Consider the following 21,113-nt stretch of genomic DNA (forward strand, 5'->3'; position numbering starts at 1 on the left):
CAGTTATTCCAAATGCACCAAGAAATAAACTATATTCGTGACATTCTCACTAAAATAAATCGAAGAAAATGAAGACGCTAAAAAAATCCAAGCTTTGACCGCGCGTTCAAAATGGCGGCCGTCCACTCTTCACATACACGGTTTCAACACATACTACCGAGCAATTCGCCGCGTTAGATTTGTTATGCACAGGGTTGAGTTGAGCTGCCGGATATTACTAAATCACTTGTGGAATAATCAGTGGATTATCGCATTTAGTCGTAAACTCAAATTTTATTACCGTTTCAAATTCCGAACCTGCATTTATTTTCGTCGCCATAAAATAATGTTGTCATCATGACACTTACTTATTACCATTAGGATGTTTTTGAGAATAAAACACTAAAAATAATTACTGCACTGCTAAAATACTATTATAATATAATTTATGAGGCGCCGTCGGCTTTTTCATTGTACAAAGGGCCTGTCGAATGTGAACAGAGCTAACACAGTTTCTTGGCACATAAAAAAATAAAAATTATTAACCATTATAATAATGTAAATATCAAATATGGAACAATGAACAAAGCCATACAAATTTACTGGAGAGCTGTGCGTCGATAAAATATTTTCCAGCATTATTTCTTCGATAATATTATGTGGCATTTTGGCGGGTGAAATAATTATTTCACATATATTTATAATGACAAAAAATACTAAAAACAAATCGTCAAAATATTTCTATCGAGATCACAAATCACTAAGAAAAAATACGTAACACTAACGTAATCGTAATAATTAATTAAATGGTAAATAAAAATATTATCGATGCAAGACCAATGTTTTGTTTTGATAACCGTGGTGACACATCGAGTACACCCGTCTTCGCAATGGCGCGCGATTCAAATGACTGAATAACGAGTGTTCTTTTCAAAAATATATTTCCTTGTGTTTTACTTGACATTTTTATGATCTGTTGCCTGATATGTCTACCTAACGGTTTGAACTATTTTTAAAGCATATTATCCACAAGTGTCTCTTCTAGTTTGGTCAAAAATACGAGATAAAGTCTATGGCATGTTTACATGCCATACGCAGTCTAAGGGTTAATACGAATTCCATGGAACCAGAAATCGAAAAAAAATTCGAATTACGAAATGTATGGGGGAAAAATATAAAAAAATTAATATTTTTTTGATTTTCATTACTTTTGTTTCCGATCATAGATGTGCTTACCAAATTTCCGATACAATTCTTTCAAATTAAAACATGTGCAAATACCATGTGTCCTTAATCCAAAAATTGAAGTTACCAAGCAGCTAGATAAAAGTCTGTCACAATTTTCAATGACGCTCATGAAATAGTATACTTTATTACGATTTATTGAATATTTTTATATGCCAGTGGGTCTATTCTATACTTATCGACCGCTAAAGTGATAAAGTGATAAATATTATCAAACTTAGGGTAGGTTTGTATCAAAATATTAGCACTTATTGTAACAATTACACGAAGCTGGTTTTTATTGTTGCAATAAGTGCTATATTTTAACAGCACCTATCTTGCTGCTGTTAAAATATCGCACTTATTGCAACAATAAAAACCAGCTTCGTGTAATTGTTACAATAAGTGCTAATATTTTGATACAAACCTACCCTAAGTTTGATACTATTTATTACTTTAGTGTTCGATAAGTATAGAATAGACCCACAGGACTCTGAAATCATTTCGAATTAAAGGTATTTGTTTTATATGAAAATAATGTTCAAGGGACTTTTTTTTCGTGAAAATTTGGAAATACAGCTAATTTCGAATTATCAGTGTTCTTACTAACGAGGTTGTATTACACTTTATTACATAAATTGATTTAATTGAAATATGAGACGGAATTTAAGGTGGTTCTTTATAATTTTAGATAAAATGTTCATTTTTTTAAGATATTATTAAAAGACATAATATATAAATACTTTTTAAAAATATCTATTTACTCTCTTAGGCATAAAGCCCATTAAAGCGGACGAGCAGGCGCAGTCGGCATGAGAAGCGTATATACATAACCATAATCACACGCCTCTTGCCGCGCATTACCTCTCACCTATGTAAAAAGCGGCGCCGATCACATTTCGCCTCGTGTTTCTTTGCAAAGCTATAAAAATAAGTAATTTATTTGTCCGCTCTAAATTCATTTTCACAATGATGCATTGTGCTAGCATAGTAAGTTATTATTTGTAATAACAATAAGCGATGTAAGCGGTGTAGAATAAATTAAAATATGTGTATGCTTAAAAAGCGCGCGCCTGTTTGACGACGCTCCCGCCGCCGAGTAAATTAGTGACCCTCGCGCCTCTTTCGCTGGTCGGTTTCGCATGGTATTTTCGTTTTATTGTCGTGCTATGACGTCAAGGACGCCGCACTCGATTCTGTTTGTGTTGAAATATAAGGCGCGCGTGGCGTTATATTCGTCATACGCTGTGTACCTTCGATTGTATTGATGGTGATTCACCGCCCAAATTGCAAAAATGAGCGAACACCCCGCTCGCCTGCTTTAGTGGGCTTTATGCCTTATTGGTATTCAAAAACTTTGACAGCCATTTTCTCCCAACAGGTTTTTGTCAAATAGTGTACCCCTGTACTGAGGCAGCGAATTGGAGATGAATAATGAAACACAAGTTTTAAAAGAATAGCTTCAATTTATTTGTACATTATTTACCTAACGCGCGCAAGACTAGGAATAGATACTTAAAATAAAATGATTTTAATGAGTTTAATGTATTATACACGATTTTTTAAAATAATAATATCACGTTTGTATTAAAAGTATATTCATTAACTAAGTTTTGTAAAATACATGCCAACGTCACTGTTGATGCAATTCAATAAAATGATGAAAACTACTACATTGGTTTCTTGCAACACAAAATCATGCAGACGCTAAAATATTTTTCCAAAAACCGTATGGTTTTTCTGACACCAGTGAAGTCATCAGATTTCTTGTATGTTCAGAAATAGGAGACATTGGTTGCCAATTTACCAGCGTTTTAACAGCCAGATTGAAGTTCTTCTTCGATAGGTAAGTCAGACTTGATGCAAGCGCTTCTTCCACCATTGGAGAATCTATATAAAAAAAAAAAATCATTACAAAACAACATTCATAGTATTCTGTTCAGGCAAGTAAATTTACTTATTCTACCAAGATCAGTCAATATCTTTCCTTTCGGATAATCGCGTATCGAGAAAAAGTACAGAATTCGAAAAAATGTCTATACCTGTAAAAACCACACATTTTAACAGAAATATATTTCAAAATTGTCAACAAATGCCTATATTGTGTTAAATTTCATTTCATGTCATTCCGATAAATCGATAACTGATACATTAAATTATATGATATCATTTCACTATAAGGCCATGAATGTTCCTATTGTTTCAACATGTAGAATTATGTTGTTTTATTTATCACACTACTAAAACAGGTATCTGATAGTCAGAAATTTTATGCGCATGAAAATAAATATACCAAATATCTAGCGTATTTTCAGCACATTTAAAGCTGTTGGAGGCATCAAAAAATGATAGTAAAAACGCCACAAGCCAGATGCGTTTTTTGCACGCTAGATACCTAATGAAAAATGCTAGATCTGGCAAGAAAAAACGCTAAATTGGCAACGCTGGTAGTGACTATCTGTGACTCACGATAACCCTTACAATATTGACATTATTGGAAGATTGAGGAACTAATACAGAACTTGATTTTTCATATTTGTTTTTGTAAGTATAGGAATTAAATATTGTACAGTTTTATTATTTTAACGTTTATGTTGCGTAATTTTCTTACGCAAATCAGACAAACATAGTCTGTAAGCGATGAGCCGTAAGTTGACTCAAAATTGAAAATATTTTAATTACATTAAATTAAATCATAAAATATTTTGATGGATCGGATAAAATATGAATGAAAAATTAATAATAAGTAGTCACCTCTACTGTTGAGCATCACGGAGAGCTTTTTGACGACAATTTCAGATTCCATCAACATGGAGGCAGGGAATGGTCGAACAAGCGGTCCTATTAAGCCAGCAACGAAGGCTCGGCTCTCCAAATTGGCTTTAGCATCATTCAGAACCGGTAAAAGGGATCCAATGATTATTTTCTTGTGACAATTATTGACATCGAAACGTTTCCCCAATAACAAAAATGCAGCTTGAAGATTTCTTGTTCCCGTGTTGCTGTTCAATTCTAAAATTTATAAGTAGGAGAAATTAGTTATTATGAGACCATGCCGTCGGCAGAACTAACCACACATGAACCACTTTTTAGTGGTTGCGTGAAGTCCATATTGATGACATTTTAATGTTATAAAATACCACTTGAAATATGGCAACCCTCATTTGCCATTATTATGCAAATTAAATAATATTTATTTCTAGACATGAATTATAAATACATATATTGTATATCATTACAAAAAGTGGGTGTTGTTTTTGAATGTACATTTGATCCAGTGCAAGGACCCAATGAGTGGAGCGAATATCTATGAACATATAACATCAGCGTGAGGTTTGATGGTTATAGCAGAAAACAAGATAGTTGGAGTGGCACTGAGCATGAGAGCGATGCAATATGATATAAATAAAGCTGGCAGTATGTATGTAACAATAATCACATTAGCTTTGCCTAATTCATGCGCACTGAAAGTAATCGAATCTGCTCACGTTTAAAAATAAATTGTTGCACTATAAGAACCACTCCTCATTAAAAAAGTGTTATTATAAACTTCACCTTGCTAAAAGTAAACATGGCTGTAATTAGTTTTTAGTTTTAGATAATATACAACTCCTAACAACTATTAGTATCAACCACGGTGACCGGCTTAAGCGTCAGCTTATAATGTTGCGGGTCTCAGATTCGAATCCCGGGTCTGGCAAATACACATATTATTTTTCAATTTGTATTTGGAGTCAAAGTATGGACCTAATGGTTGAGCAAGTGGCTAACATCCATATCTCGTAAAAACAAAAATCTGTTAATACAGAACCTCCACTTTGTCGAAACCCATACGATCTTATTAGGGGATCGGACATGGTCTAATAATAATAATAAATAAATTATTTATATTCTATCGGGTATATAAAAATGCAGATAATATGTAAGAGTGCGATGCAGAACCATACTTAGGAGTGTAAATCCTTAAGATACGCACCTAACTTTAAATCAGCTCGCACATCAAAACTCGTCTTGTCTGCAATATGTCGAATACGTCGATGTGACGTCATCATTATTCACAAAACACACGTTGCCAAATGGAGCTCCACGGATTGGTCAAATGTGACTTTTTAGTTTGAAAAAAAAACAACTAGTCCTGCTATCAATAAATCGCATGCCTCTTGGGCTGCTAGTCGAAGTCGCCAGAAAGCATACGAACACCTACGAATTGGTCATTCCTATACCAGTTCGCCGCATCCAAATATCTATTCGTTTCGAGAGGTTACGTGCGACTGTCGCTAGGTAAATGTGCGCTGTCTTCATATGTAACATTGGATTGATGTTCTTAGAAGATTTAATTTATGGTTGTGCGGCAGACGAGGTGAGTTTAAAGCAATGATATACTACTAGATGAGGAGTTCCCATACAAGTGTCATTTTAAAAATGTACCACAAAAGATATTACGAATATCGTCTTATAATATTTCCTTGTAGGTATAATGCGTTAAAACCGTTAACATGGATTCCCGAATTTCACCCGTATTGCCCTGGCTGTAAAACTAAATTTGCGTTCTTGGAATAGTGACCCTAAGGGTTTCTGCAACCCAAAGCTTGCAAGCTACCAAAAATTCATGTCTGAGCGAACAGAGCAAGTCGTCATGCGCTGACTATTAGTTAGAGTAAGATGCAAGCTAGATCGGGCTTACTCATAATTATTGCCAGGTCGTTTTCGAGACAAATATTAAGTGAGCTTATATCGAGTTAGGTCCGCTGATATTAAAACAGTAAGTTTTAACACTGGCCGAGTCGCTGAAAATCGGGCGTCATTTTAAGATGCATATGATTCATCCAGTAGTATATCAATGGTTTATAGTATATAGTAGACATGTTTTTCTTATTAGAACGGCTGCTTAACGTCGACAACTCTGCATTACGGTCTAAGTATATAAGCATAACTCTTATTCGAATAATCAATTTCAAACGATAAATAAATTATTTAATGTTGCTACCTTTCACTGCATGCATGAGGTATTCAATGATTCCATCATCATTGTATGTGCCAGGCTTGAAGCCGTATTTAGTAGACAGCAGTCTCTGCATGTTATGGCATTGATATTCAATTTTCTCACTGAAGTTGCTCTGGAGACAATGAATCATCACCACAATGAGAGGGTCGTTTGCTGAAATAACAATAATATTCAATTAGATTTTTTCAGGTGTGACTATCGCAGGATACTACAAATAGTGTGGACCTATAAAATCATTAATGTGGAGATGTGGTTGAAGTAAAAAAACAATAAAAATAAAGTTTTTTTTGTGGCCATTTAATAATATTGTATCTGTTTCCGATACAATTTCTTTCAGATTAATATCAATAGTGACTATTATAATGGTTACTTCATTGAATTAATGAAAATCTCGCTATTAATAGATTTTATGAATTTTAGTGAATATGTTACGCCGAATGTGCGAAATTGACTATTACATGAAATGGGCAAAATTTTGCCTAAATCATGAAAAATGCAAGACCGTTGCCTTATTCATGAATTAGACAAAATATCTGGAGAGTGCGTGAAATCGGCAGTAATTTTTCTGCCTACTTCATGTCTTGGACAAATTAGATAGTAGCGCTACGGTGGTATTTTTTGCAACTAAACTAAATGTATCAAATGCTCATGCATTGGTCAAAATGTACATTTATATTATCTATGGTCAAAATAGATGATCGCGCTCCATGGTGTTTTTTGCAACTAAACAAATGTGTCAAATGTCATTGATTATAATATAAAAATATACCAATCAATAACTACAATGACGTTCATATCCATTTACTATGCGCAAAAAAATTTTAGAACTATAATATGATAACGGAAGAATTTTATTGAAAAGTATTTTCGCGATTTGATTCGTGCTTGGGTATCAATTGTGCAATGGTCGATTGAATGTTTGTGATAGTTTGTTGACACTTGATAGCTAACCTCAAAATGGACATTCAGTTGAATAATTTAATTCAGAATTACAAAACCTAACCTAACCTAATAATAATAATATTATATTATGTCCAATTATAACTAATAAAACCATCCATATTAAATTTACTTTTTTGTTGTTGACAAGTTGACAGTTCAAGAATTCCATACCGAGGCGAATTCATGTACTCAGCAGAAAAATTACCTAATTCATGAATAAGGCAACAGGCTTGACTATTACATGAATTAGCCAAAATTTTGCCCATTTCATGTAATAGTCAATTTCGCACATTCGGTGTAACAAATATATCGATTTACGGCAAATTTCGAAATAACCATGTTTGTATTAACGGGGTTTACTCTGTCTAGGACATTTCATATTATGTCACGATTGGAAGGAGACAGTGCTTATGGATGTGGGTATAAAAGACCATACTGTTTGCAATGTCAGAGGACCGTGAGATGCAGAAGATGAACGGAAGGTTGAAGACCCAAAATATGAAATCAGGATAAAAAAAAAACAAATATATGTTTCGCATTTTTATCATAGATGGCTGTCATAGAAATTCATTACAATTGGTTTTACTCGTGTAAGTTACATTCATTGATACATATAGTTTTCTGTCAAACCCCGCAGGTATGTGGAGTGTAGCGTCATTTGCGCGTATTGTTTTTACGTAAGTATGCCAAATGAAATAATTTTTTAATACAGTCGTAAATGACATTCTAAAGTGACAAGTTCAAGGGAAAAACAGAACAACAACGCAATAACAACTATATAACCAACAGTTAAATAATTTTTAATTTTGCGGTCAAAATTGACTTATTTTTATCAAAAAAAATTATTTTAAGTAATGAGAAAAAAATGATGAAAATATGCAAGAGAGAGCGAGAGGCAAATGACATATTAAACACACACGTATAAACACAAATTCCAAAAATCGTTTCATTCCTTTATTTTAATCAGGTCGTGAAAGTAAACGAATGATACTCTCATAATAGTTTGACAAATACTTACAGTGCGTAATAGTATATCAAGTGATTAGAAATTTGTGTTATCCAAGAGATTTAGGGTAGTAATTATAATAGGGATAGGGTGCTGTAACCTTTAGGCAACATACACTATCAATCAAAAAATAGAAAGATTATAGATGGGGAAGAACCATTGACTAAATGTTGCCGCTTGATAAATGAATGAGTTCAGCGATGGCATGCCCGGCAAAGTCGGAAGACTCTACAAAGAATCCGCCAGACTAAGTGTACGTCCTGAGTGGCAGCGTTGAGCGTTTTGCGCAACTCAAACGTGTAACCGTGAGTGAAAATGTTCGTAGACAATGTCTTTTTTTGGTTATACATTTATACGGTTATACGTTTGAGTTGCGCAGAACGCTCGACGCTGCGCTGAACGCTGGCACTGAGGCCTCACACTAATGCAGCAGCTCATAGACAAATAATTGAGTCTGAAACACCAGAATACAGGCAGTAAGAGAGAACATACATCTAAACGTATGAGAGGGAGGGAGACAAGAAGACGTATGAGAATGTTGACGGGTGGTACTTACTGCCATCTGGTAATATTTGCTAGTATTATATTATTTAATTAAAAGTAGCAGTGATACATAACTCAATGTTTTTAAATATTTCGCTTGTTGTGCAAATTATTAGTTAAGTTCTAATATTTTTGCATACTCACCAACATAGTGATGTGATTGAGGAAACACTTGAGGCCATGATTGAAGCACGGCGTATACTATTGGAATGGCTTTATATGAGTAGCAGTATATAGCATCCATGCAGAACAGTTTCAGTTTGTCTTTCTGCTTAGTGATCCGGCAGAGAACCGTGTAGAATGTCGCCAGATTTGAAAGTGTCCGCACACACGGCGTGGTATTGCCGAGCACCAATGATTTGTTCTCAATACCTCTCATTACAAGTTCGACTATATCGTGCTTGAAATGAGGAGGCGGGTCTGTGCGAATACGATTAATGCAGCACAGAAGAGTTTGCTGATAGCAGTTCATGGGTGACATTGACAGTTGACGTATCATTATGCTGTCATTGTCTCGCCCCTGGGATACGAAAGTCACCATAGCCAGTGCTACACTCTTCTCATTTTCATTGCGTATCTTCTCAAGGAGTGTGTCCAGCCTCGCTTTTGAGAAGTCATTCAGTAAATAATCTTCTAACTGTTCATAAAGGGTGACATTCGATGTTTCTGAAATGAATAAAATAAATATCAGTACCGCGGAATTCAATTTTTTAGTAAAGTAAAAGTACTCAAGAAGAAATCAACGATGAAAGCCGAAGAAATAATCAATAAAGTGAAAGCTGGTATACTTTGGCCACGTCATGCGGAAATGCGGCCATCAGGGAAGAGAAAAAGTGCCCAAAATCATTGCCGACATTCGTTATGGATGTGGCACAAGATAGAAGAGCATTCACTTAGTAATTCATGACAGCAATTTGGAAGAAAATTAACAATCACTATAACATTACAAAACAACAATAGTTTATTGAATACTTTGTTTCAGCACAATATACCTACAAAATATTTTATGACACGTTTCGTTAACATTGATTGTTATCTTTATCAAGTATAAGAACTTAAATTAATGTTTGAGTTTAATATGTTGATATAAAGGTCGGTACTGACTTGAGCAAATTTGCACGCAAGAACGCTGTGCACACAAATTTGCTCATGTCAGTACAAGGTCAAATTTGCGTGCGTGTACACTTTTACGTACAAAAATATTAATCCGCACGAACATTCGTATGCGTACACCATTCGTGTGTGAAAATTTGTGCAACCTAATCATTGTGAATACTGGTGTGGTGGGGCTAGAAAAACGCTTTGTAATGTGCCGGTAAATATCTGGATGGATTCGGAAGTGTGTTCAAAAAACAATAATTTCTGACTCATTGTAATTTTGAAGAAAAGATTATGAAATAACAACTGTGTATCTCTGTTTAACCATATTATATATAAGACGTGATAATAGAGATTGAAGACATTATAATCTTGAATAATTTGAATTTACAGTCAACTAAATTATTAATTATACTATTGGATTTTTCTTTTTATTATTTTTATAACCATAAACTAAAGAAAGTTGTAATAATTACAAGATAAAAAAAACTTTTTATATACGTTTTTAAATTTTCTGTTGAATCATATAAACATGACTTGACTAGCTTAACGATCAAAAAAATGTGTACTTGATAGAAATAATACTGAAATGTAATTTTGACATGTCATATTGATTTCCATAGTAATCCACGTATATATTAATAATTTAGTTGCTAGGACCCCAGACCCCCTAGCAACTAATAATGGTGTCGAAATAACTTTTCGTACAAAACAGAATTAACTGAAAATGAATTCAATTCTACTTAAAGATGGCTAAAAGTATTAAAAAAATGCATTGGCATCGTGTTCTGATATATTCTAAAAGTTTCAAATGTCTAGCTAGTCGGGAAGTTAGTTAAAAATCGATTGCAAGATTTGTACCGGACAAATAAGAATACGAGCTAAGAAAAACGTAAAAAAAGGTAATAATGCAGCAGATGCCCGCATGAGCTTTTATAACTTTCTTTTTAGAGCCAACCTAATATGACCTAATATAATCTTACGAGTGTGATAATGATACATCGAAATGTATGAAAATTTAAAATTTTAAATTAACAATTATAATTATTGCATCGAAAAGAATCTGCACTGACAGAAAAAGGTATTTAATATACCTAATGGTACACGGAATATACACGGACTGCATGGAATAAACTGTTTTCATAAAAAAAACTCAATTCTAAACTCTAAAGTTAATTTTTTCATGAAACCTTTCATAACAATATTATAAGTGACAGGTCTCATCTAAACAATTTGATTGAAATCCAGACTTACCAGATCTGGTGGAAGCCTTGATTTTTTTCTTCTTTGATGTCATATTATTCCTGATAATCGATGCAAAGATCTGTTTGTCCTCCTCCTTCGAATATACTGCATCATCACAAAACATGTCATAATTGTGGACGACCAAGTCTCCCCGAGGTCCATTATCCAATTTTTCAGGTACGTGTTGTATGTCTCCTGCCGGTATTATTGGTTCATTAGTTACTTCAACACTGCTTGTCGCCAAACATAGCTTCGATGATGCATCAATTGGTTCTTCAGAATCCAGTGACGGATCAGTGTGTGCCACCTTATTAGAACTTGATACAACCTTTGTTTCAGAAATATTCTTCATAATTTCGTCAAAATTCGAAACTTCAGCAGGTTTCGATTTTACTATTTTTCTGTTAATAAATATTGGAGTATGATTTTCTTTCTTTTTATAATAACTAGCGAGTAGACGTATGGCTTCTTCTTTCTTATCACAAATCTGATTATTAACTATTTTTTGAATCGGAGGTTTTAAAGTATCATCAGATGAGTGATTCATCTCTTTGCCATCAGCGGATTGTACAATAGTAGAGTTAGGATTCGTGTCAACATCGCTATCATTTTGCAAAGTTTCCCGTGAGTCACGAGAACTCTGACGTCTTTGCCTTTTTCGAGGAGTAGCAGATTTTTCAGACGTTATTCGTTTTCTTTTCTTCTCTACATTCAACGTAATATCATTTGGTTTATTTAATACTGATAAATCAGAACCTTCATCATCACTATCGAAGAGATGTTTAAAATTCTTCTTAGATATTTTTCCAGGTAGAGTACTTGTTTTCTTTTTTAAAATTGATTTACTAGATTTCTTGATATTTCGTGTCACATTTTCACTAAATGGCGAAGCGCTGGTGAGCCTTTTAGGGTTTCTTCTAACAGGACTTACAACATGAACAGGTACATCATTATTACTGTCTTTAGAGTTCCAATTCGGCGACAACGGTTGCTTGTCTATGATTTTTTCTAACGGACTTTCATTCATCAATAATTTATCAGACACGTGAGTTTTTTCTGTGTTAACTGAATCAATATCTCGTTTGTCACCGGCAAGACTTTTCGCTTCCATTACGGGTTGATTAACATGGCTACATTGGGATAAATTGTCTACAGGAGCTGGCGTTTGATGTGCTGAAGGCAAAAGTTGATGTGTCAGAGCAGACGGTATATTGTTGATAATGTATACACCGGGACCTTGTGGAATTGAAACCTGATTCATGTTGTTCAATCCTTGTATAATTACAACCGGATTACTATTCTCGGATTTAATTTGTGTTTCAGTTGTAGCAGGTTTCTGTTGATTGGATTCGGCGCTGGGCACTGACGAAGTTTGAAGTACTTTGTTAACCTCTTCCTTGGCAATCTTTTTCGTAAGTGCCATCAAGTATGAAGTTATTCCTTTCAGACTTTTTTGCTGTATTTTTCGCGTCAACGAATTCTTGATGGGCCTAAATCGTTTTCTTAGAAGTTTTTTAGATCTGACCTGGACCGGTTCCGACAAGTTTGCAGTGGAGTCTTTGTCTTTCATGTCTTCATCTGACGATGGCATTGGCGATATTAAGTTAACTGATGATTTCATTTCATTTAGAATAGTCTGAACTTGAGTGTCAACAGAAATAGAATTATTTACTTTTGGCGTGACAATTTTACTGTCAATTAAATTTCTTTTTTTAACAGGACTGGGAGATTTAATCTTTTTTAATTTTACAGGACTGATTTTTGAAGGTTTACTAACATTCACTGGTTCAGCATTCGTAATGCATTTAGATATATTTTTTAGAAGCACATCGTTGAAATTTAATTTATTCTGGTTAGATTGAGCGAAGACATCGAAACTTGAATTGAAATCTCCATGTTTCGGGCTGAAACACGAATCCCTCGTAGGAGTGGTTGCGGCGCTGGGATATTTTTCATCGTCGGAGGTATAAATGGAAGACCCACGGCCGGTATCGGTGGAAGCGCAACTCGGAGGGCCAGCCCTTCCGGTGTCATCCAAAATGTCATCGACCTCTAAAGTAAGATGCTGTGTGCTGTCGAGGTCTTCCACGATGACGCCGTCAGTTTTCGCGCGACTTTTGCATTTATACAGAAATATTTTCTCCTCTTTCGTTAATATACCTGACAAAAAGGCCTTGTTGCCAAATTTAAAAATAGATTTGTACAATGAGGTAATTTTTTTCTGGAAAGATTGTGTTTTTTTTTGTAGCTCTGTATTGCACTGGTTATTTTGGGCTTTGAGAGTGTCATTATCGCGTTTTTTGGTTTGCATTTCTTTTTCGGAATTTTCCAATTTTTCTTCGGTTGCCATCAGGAGATTCTGTAAAAATAAAATACTTATTTCAACCTTACAGTAATACTGGCATTATATCTTTATTATTTAAAAGAAAACCATAGAAATAATGGAGAATTGTGTAAATCAACAGCATCACTAGAAGAGCAAATTTTTTTAATTCATATACATTTTGTTAAATGTGACAAAATGCATTGATTGGTGTTTTAAAATTTCAGAATGAATGAATAGTTTTCTTGGTATTGGCTTAAAACAATACTGTGTATTAACCATGTCATATGCACATGTAATTGCTGTCGTAGCGAAGGGTGGAGGCAGACTGTTAAGATCCGCTATAAATAGTGCACATTAAACTTTGTTAGTCATACGTATTTATTTGTATTGAACCAAGACTACAATTTACAGATGGTGTTGGTTAATTTTTAAAAATCAATTCAACCCTGCCTCTACCAAACCAAACCATAATAGTTTTGGTATACTTTGGGCGATACGACAACATTGTGCACACTTTTTCATTCATACTTATTTGTTTTCGTTGGATTAAGAATGCATATTACACATATTGTTGGTTCATTTTTATTAAATTCATTAAGCTCTGCCTAAACCAAACTATGATAGATAAAAATATACACAATTATGTATGATTTAATCGCATAATTTTAGATATTTTATTGATAGACAAGTATGTTTTGACAATTATCTATTATGGCTTAAGTTTCGCAGGGTTTAATTGAATTTTAAAAACTAACCAGCACCATCTGTAAATTGTAGTCTTTTTTCAATGAAAACAAATACTTGACTGACAAAGTTTAGTTTGCATGATTTATGGCGAATCCTAACAGCCTACTTCCACCCTTCACCACTGATTTGCTTTAACCATATTGGAATAAAGCGAAAGCAAGCATCCTGAACATTTAAATTGGTTATATACAGAAATACACATACACCGATTGCAAACTAAAATAAATTCTAATTGATTTAGGTTTTGTACTATTCCATTTCAATCATTTTTTTGCATCTTGACACGGTCACTGTGCATAGTGCTTGAAGATGCTGAAAGGTGAAACCAAGGTCTCAAAAAAAACTATTGAAATGGAATATGTAGTACAAAAAACTTAAATTCTATCAGTCAATAGTATTAATTTTATACATTAAACTAAATTAAAGATAATTATTATTATCTAAACTAAGTATTAAATTTTAATAATATGAAAGACCCACGATGGCGATGGAATAGTGCCAATGTGGAGCAAAAAATCACATGTAATTTGTTCAATGTGCGTTTATCAGTCTTCATAAAAAAGATTTATCACCAATGTTAATGTTCCCTGTAAGATGCGCGCGCGCACACCTACCAAAATGTGTCCGCACACATGTTTTCATCCCCGGCACAGTCCTCATGCAAAAATATTGTAAAATAAAGTTTCCTTTGCCAGATTTTAGTTTTGCCAGAATGCACGTAACCATCACATGCACAATTCTTCGACTCATTTCTCGGAAGGTGAAGGTCAAGTACGACTAACGCGAGCACGCAAGTGAAATTTTTTGTCGAGCGGGATCACTATATCCGTCCCGTTCTATCGCTTGCCAAAGTATACGAAAAGAAGATACGTATTTTAGTGTTTATCAATGACCACCTATGTGCCGGGTCCTCTAAATTTCTTAGTCTTTGACATGTTTCAACTTGCAAGAAACATTATCAGTACAGTCTCATAGTAGTCCTTGCAAATACTACACTAATAATTAATTTTTGTAATAAATAACTACAGGTGTGTTCAGTGTAAAAATGTCAAAAAGGAGAGGATGTGATATTTCAAATGCGATCATTAAGAAATCCTGCTATAAATTTAAATTGGAATGGCTCTCTGAAATCGTCGAAACAGAAATGCCATCTTCAATGCATTCGCAAAAAGTATTGATAATATATTTGTTTATTCGGAAACAGATGATAGTGTCAAATACACCATATGCTCCGCAGCAAATATGCAAGAAGAATTCACATCTGGAAAGAAGTGGATTGAATGGAGGTTATATCTTCTAAAAAGGCATTTAAGTCGAATGTATGCGTGTTTGTGGGGGGGGGGGGGGTGTAAATTTACCGCACCGCGTGACACCAACCCTAATTACGCCACTGCTAAGAAGCGTTGATGATCCACACACAAAATAGAAAAATTAGAGGGAACTAATTTAGTGCGTAATATAAATAGAACAGAAATAGACAGTGTCTTACCTGTAATTGTTTATTTAATGCTTGAGTGGATTTTTCTTTTATTTCCAATGCAGCATTCTGTTCATTCAGAAAATCAAATTTCCTGACCAACTCTTCATAGTTCTAGAAATATAAAACAAACCATTAGCATAATGCTTATGTAAAAATACAACACAATCATTGAGTCTATTAGGCAATTGATAATCAATATGTGTTTACATTTGCATTTTATTGTTATGGTTGTGACAATATGTACTGTCAGCAGTAAATCCACGCAAGTGTAAATGGGTTACGATGCCTATATAGCAGTGGAAAATGGTGGACGTACACTGTCGAGATGTATAGTATTGGTTAGTTTTTGAAATTCAATTAAACCCTGCCTAAAGCAAACCAAAATAGATATGCAGCGCTTACTTTCAAAAGTGGCTAAAACGGTTTTATGCAATTTTGAGATAAATTGAAATAACATAATATATCTCTTACTACCGTTTTAGCTGATTTTGAAACTAAGCTAGATTTTTAATAATTAATATTGACGTATTTAGCTGAGTTTTAAAATTAGTGGTAGACAAATATATTATCCAACTCAAAATACTCAAAAAACCGTGTTAGCCGCTTTTGAAAGTAAGCGCTTCATATTACATAAAAAATGTTCTTCATAAAGAAAAATCTAAAATTATGCTATTATTTTTATTCTTAGTCTAATGAAAACTAATAAGTATGACTGACAAAGTGTGCATTATTTTTGTCAGATCTCCACAGCCTACCTCTATTATGGTTTGGTCTAGAATTTTAAAAACTAACTAACACCATCTGCAATTTTTATTCTTAGTTCAATGAAAACAAATAATCGTGACAGACAAAGTTTAGTGTACACTATTTATGTTGAATCACCCCAGCCTACCACTCTTTGCCACTGCTGTATAGTTACATATTTTGATATTGAAAAATGTTATCATCATTATTTTGTCAAGTAAGGTTATTGATCAACGAAGCGACCCTGTACAAAGCAAAGTAGGTATCTGAGCTGGTTATAAATATATTTTAAATAACAGCAATTTTTTTACGAAGTATTGACTATTTATTTTATCAATTTGATACCCTAGTTCAATAGGGGAACAACTGATAAAACCTTGTTCCAAGATAATGGCGTTTGAATTTTTTGCAGTAATTCTTATTTTAATTTTAAAGCCTTGATTTCGATGAAAGTGTATATTTTTTTATATTTAATTTGGTGGAATTTATCAATGCACAATGAAATTGTACATTTTAATAAGGAATTAGCCAATAAATTTGATTATATAACGGAATTACTGATTAATCTCAGAAAGGGTTATTCAATTTTATGACACATTGAAGAAATTTTTGACTATTTTTTTTGCTGAATAATAAAGAGAAGACTTTTCTACATTGAATGGCATTCTTAACTCAAAACCTTTAAATTTTGAGTTGTTCCCCTATTGAACTGTGGTATCGAATTGTTTATTTATTTTTTAATTTACATTATAATGTTGGAAACATAAATAAATTTAAAGATACCAACCTTATCTAATGTCATGCTATCGAGAAGGGTTTTTTTGTATTCATTTCGCAATGTTGCAGATTCATCTTTCAAAGATTTTATTTCAATATCTTTTTCTTGACATTGGATCTTGCATGCTTTGAAGGAGTTAATGACAGACCTGCAACAAAAAAATTAATGTTATTACATAGTTCCATGTTACATAAATCAACTGTTTTTGTCTTGCAGCAATCATTTTCTAAAGCGTCGATGACATTGAGCTATTTTACAAGCTGCTTGTTGGCGAATTTACAATCTGCTTGTAAACTCGCCCAGTGTCATCATCGAACTAGCCAACAAGCAGATTGTAAACAATCTACCGAGAAAAGTTGAAAGCCGGGATACTTCACACGCTACTCCCTGGCGTGTGGGCCGATCTGCGGCCGCGCAGTAGAGCGATAGTGGCGACGTCCCGGTAAAAAAACGAACTACGTCCTATCAAAATAGTACCAAATGACGGTTTCAATTCGCTAGCTTGTTGGCTTCTGAGCGAGTGGAAAGTTTTGTGTGTCATCATCACAATCGCACTAGCTGACTCTCCCGCTTTTAAACTCGCAGACAAGCAGATGTAAAGTAGCTCAATGTCATCGACGCTTAAATGACAGTTTTGGTTTCAGCTACTTGCCACAATCAATATCAGGTTTTGGTAATGGCCGCATGACCTTTTATGACTTTCTTTTTAGACCAAACCTAACCTAACCTAACTTTAGTGTGTGATAATGATGCATCGAAATGTATGAAAATATCAAACTTTAAATTAACAATTATTGGATCGAAAAGCATCTCCGCCTACAGAAAATGGTATTTAACATGAGGTAATTGTGCCGCAGAGGTGGACACGAGCTTTTATATTTTTTTTTTACGAAAATAGTTTATTCGATGTAGACAATTATAATAAATACCTTTTTCTGTCGGCGCATCGGCTTTTCGATCCAATAATCGTTAATTGAAAATTTGAAATTTTCATACATTTTGAAACACCATTATCACAAACTAAGATTATATGAGGTAATATTAGTTTGGGGTAGGTTAGATTAGATTAGGTTTGGTTTGGTCTAAAAAGAAAGTTGTAAAATCTCATGGCCACCTCTGCGGCACATTTACCTAATATGATTGTCTACATGGGATAAATTGTCCAAGATAATACAACTTCTACTAATTTATTATAAATTAAAAATATTATAATACTAATCTATAATTGTGGCAGAAATCAGTAACCACAATAAATAATTAATAGTGGGTTCCTAAATGCATTATAAATTCAATGTGCTATCGATATTGATGTTCATCAAAACATCAGTTTATAAATACTTTTCTACTACCTCCTACCAACCAAGTGGTGCCATAGTTTAAACATTATTTACATTTCAAACGAGTGTATCTAAAAACACATAGTTATAGAAATCTAGAATGTGAATCAATTCATTAGAGTAAAAAGATAGTTCAATGGTAAACGAAAAATAAAGACACTTACGCTGTTGCTATGACTTTCTGCTTGAGAATCATGTAGTTTGTCTCTCGCTTGGAGATCTTAAATTCCAAGTCCTGAAAGAAAATGAACCATTGATTAATGAAACATAGTCAAAATAACTGTAAGATTAACACTAAGTTTATATAAGCAAAATAATCACATAAAAAAACGAAAAGGAAAACGCACACCAACGTTTAAAAAATATAACCTGAAAAGTAGATGTATTTCATGCCGGTACGTACCTGAGCCGTTTCTAATTTTGCGCTTTCGCGGCTTATAACTTCATCTAAATCTATCATGTTTAAAGCTTAATGTAGTATATACTTGATAAAATATGTACAATATTTCCCGACAATAGGTAATAATATAAACAGAACGAGAACGCCATTTAACCTAAAATTTAAACGTCGTCCACGGCAATAGACAACCGGAGCGATGTCAATATTGCCAACCGTTCGAAATAAAATTATAATCTATAAAATAATATTCTGATTTCATACAAACAATTCACATGAAATAAAAATGTATTCCACATCTTGCTATTCTTGTCTACCAAAAATAATAATTATATTATATATTTAATATGTTAAAACTAATCTACAAAGTAAAGTGTAAAAAAATATAAAATTTTTATTATTATTCGAAGAGATTGGGCAGGGAAGCTTTTTGTTTAATTTAAACTACCTAGGTACCTACCTACCTACCTACATGGACCGAATATTATTATGAAAATACAAAAATATCGTTTTTGACATTTCGTTACCTTATTCAATAAGTAAATCATTTTACAACGCAGTAGAAGATCAGTAAGATAAATTCGTATTTTATGCTGTAGTTTGAATTAAAAGAGCATGGAAAACATTTCAAATAATTTATTGAAAGGAGTTCTACCTACCAATAAAACTCTTATTATTCATGTTGACTTTGAAGTCTTTGAGAGAGGGTTTGCTATTTCTTCTCCCCGTAAGGTTATATTCTACTAATTTATTTTCCTTTTTCTTGTCGTTGGTCATTCCTCTGTTTTTATTTACTGGTCATACCCGCGCGTCCATTTTTTTATGTATGGAGTTTGGGACCCCTTTGTCTTCATTATGATATGGCTCAAGGGACCAGGTAGAAGTTACCTGATATGTATAATAAGAGTTTTATTGGTAGGTAAAACTCCTTTCATTATTCGAATTTGACTTTCAAGTCCTTGAGATATCTGTTTGTTATCACCTGGTGTTGGGTATGCCAAATTCCTGTATGTGACAATGATTCATTGACGAGGTATAGACCATCGTGACTTTCAATGTATATGGTTGAATAGAGAAGTTAATGGTTTATTTTCCCCTTCTGATGGTGGTGTGTTCATCGTTCTCTGATAGTTGTCGTGAAATGTCGACTCACTACGCCAGTTACCTCTCTTTAATATATCATCTATTGGGTATATTTACAGTTTAAGGAAGCCACCACTGAGCGGACACTGCCTGGTGGTTCTTGTACCCCTGCTTCCAACAGTACTGACCTTATCCGATTCCCTATAACTGTCCAGATGGCTGGTTTTGGTGGTCCTCTTGAAGATATAAGTAATTCCGAAATATCCCCACCTTCCTCTCTCCTTGGGTTTGACATGCAGACGAGTTTCCGTAACCAGAATACTGTTTCCACCATTCAATTTGATGTTATTTCACCCCACCCGAAATTATCCATAGTTAAAGGGACAGGTCCTGGGTCCTTGGAGGTGGACGGTTGGTCTCCATACCTACTAGTGTCGTATGTAGGTGAGGCATTGTATAAGGAGGTACTATCGCCCCTTTTCGTAAGTCCACTCCCAAAAAGCATTGTTCCCAGCTCGGTGCCACTAGTAAGTACTTCCATTTTGCTGAGTTCAGATGCGCTAGGACTCGTGAAAATATGTTTAGTGGGGGAAATATCCACGCCAGTCTGAAGTCCTACACTCGGCTGAAGGCGTCGTGAAACCGCGCGCCACTGTCTGTAACGTCTCGTGACACATACGTTGCAATGACATATGCTGTTTCGCTTGCGAATAAATCGACTTCGGGAACACCCCATCTTTGAAACAGGGGGGTGGTTGCGGTGTTGATGAGGTGCCATTCGGGAATGAGTTGTCTGCGGGAGAGATGATCTGCCACGCAGTTGTAATTTCTGCGGAAGTATTGTGCAGTAAACGTGATGTTGGCTCGACTGGTAAATACTAGTATCTGTCGGCATAGGTTTAGGAGGGTGACAGATTTTGTGCCGCCCTCGTTGTTTACGTATGCCACCACTGTTTTGTTGTCTGTCTGCAGAAGCAGATCTGATCCTATGATTGATTGTACCCGAGATTGAATTGCAAACATTTCCTTCCTGTTGGAATGCCATGCCATGCTAACTGGCCTTGTTCCCACGTACCTGATAGGTGGTGTTCACTTAGTTGGGCTCCCTAGCCTGTGTCGGCTGCATCTGTTGTCAGGAAGTGATTGAATGTCGTTCTGTGTGTCAACTCTGAGGAACCT

The 21,113-nt window shown here is 34.4% G+C and overlaps 1 protein-coding gene across 1 annotated transcript; it reads right to left on the reverse strand.

The window, feature by feature from the left end:
- Window positions 1-2,649: 2,649 nt before the first annotated feature.
- Window positions 2,650-19,052, reverse strand: LOC147066019 (uncharacterized). Its single transcript, XM_085955903.1, has 9 exons — window positions 18,858-19,052; window positions 18,619-18,689; window positions 17,127-17,265; window positions 15,605-15,706; window positions 11,052-13,401; window positions 8,844-9,365; window positions 6,191-6,361; window positions 3,958-4,215; window positions 2,650-3,093 (listed from the first exon to the last, which is right to left on the reverse strand). Exons 1-9 carry the CDS (start codon window positions 18,912-18,914, stop codon window positions 2,900-2,902), a joined length of 3,864 nt encoding a protein of 1,287 aa, XP_085812029.1. The 5' UTR covers window positions 18,915-19,052; the 3' UTR covers window positions 2,650-2,899.
- Between the last annotated feature and the right edge of the window lie 2,061 nt (window positions 19,053-21,113).

The sequence above is a fragment of the Rhyacophila brunnea genome, unplaced genomic scaffold (genome assembly GCF_057557595.1).
Source record: "Rhyacophila brunnea isolate RB1 unplaced genomic scaffold, BYU_Rbru_1.0 scaffold_5, whole genome shotgun sequence".
NCBI classification, from domain to species: Eukaryota; Metazoa; Arthropoda; class Insecta; order Trichoptera; family Rhyacophilidae; genus Rhyacophila; species Rhyacophila brunnea.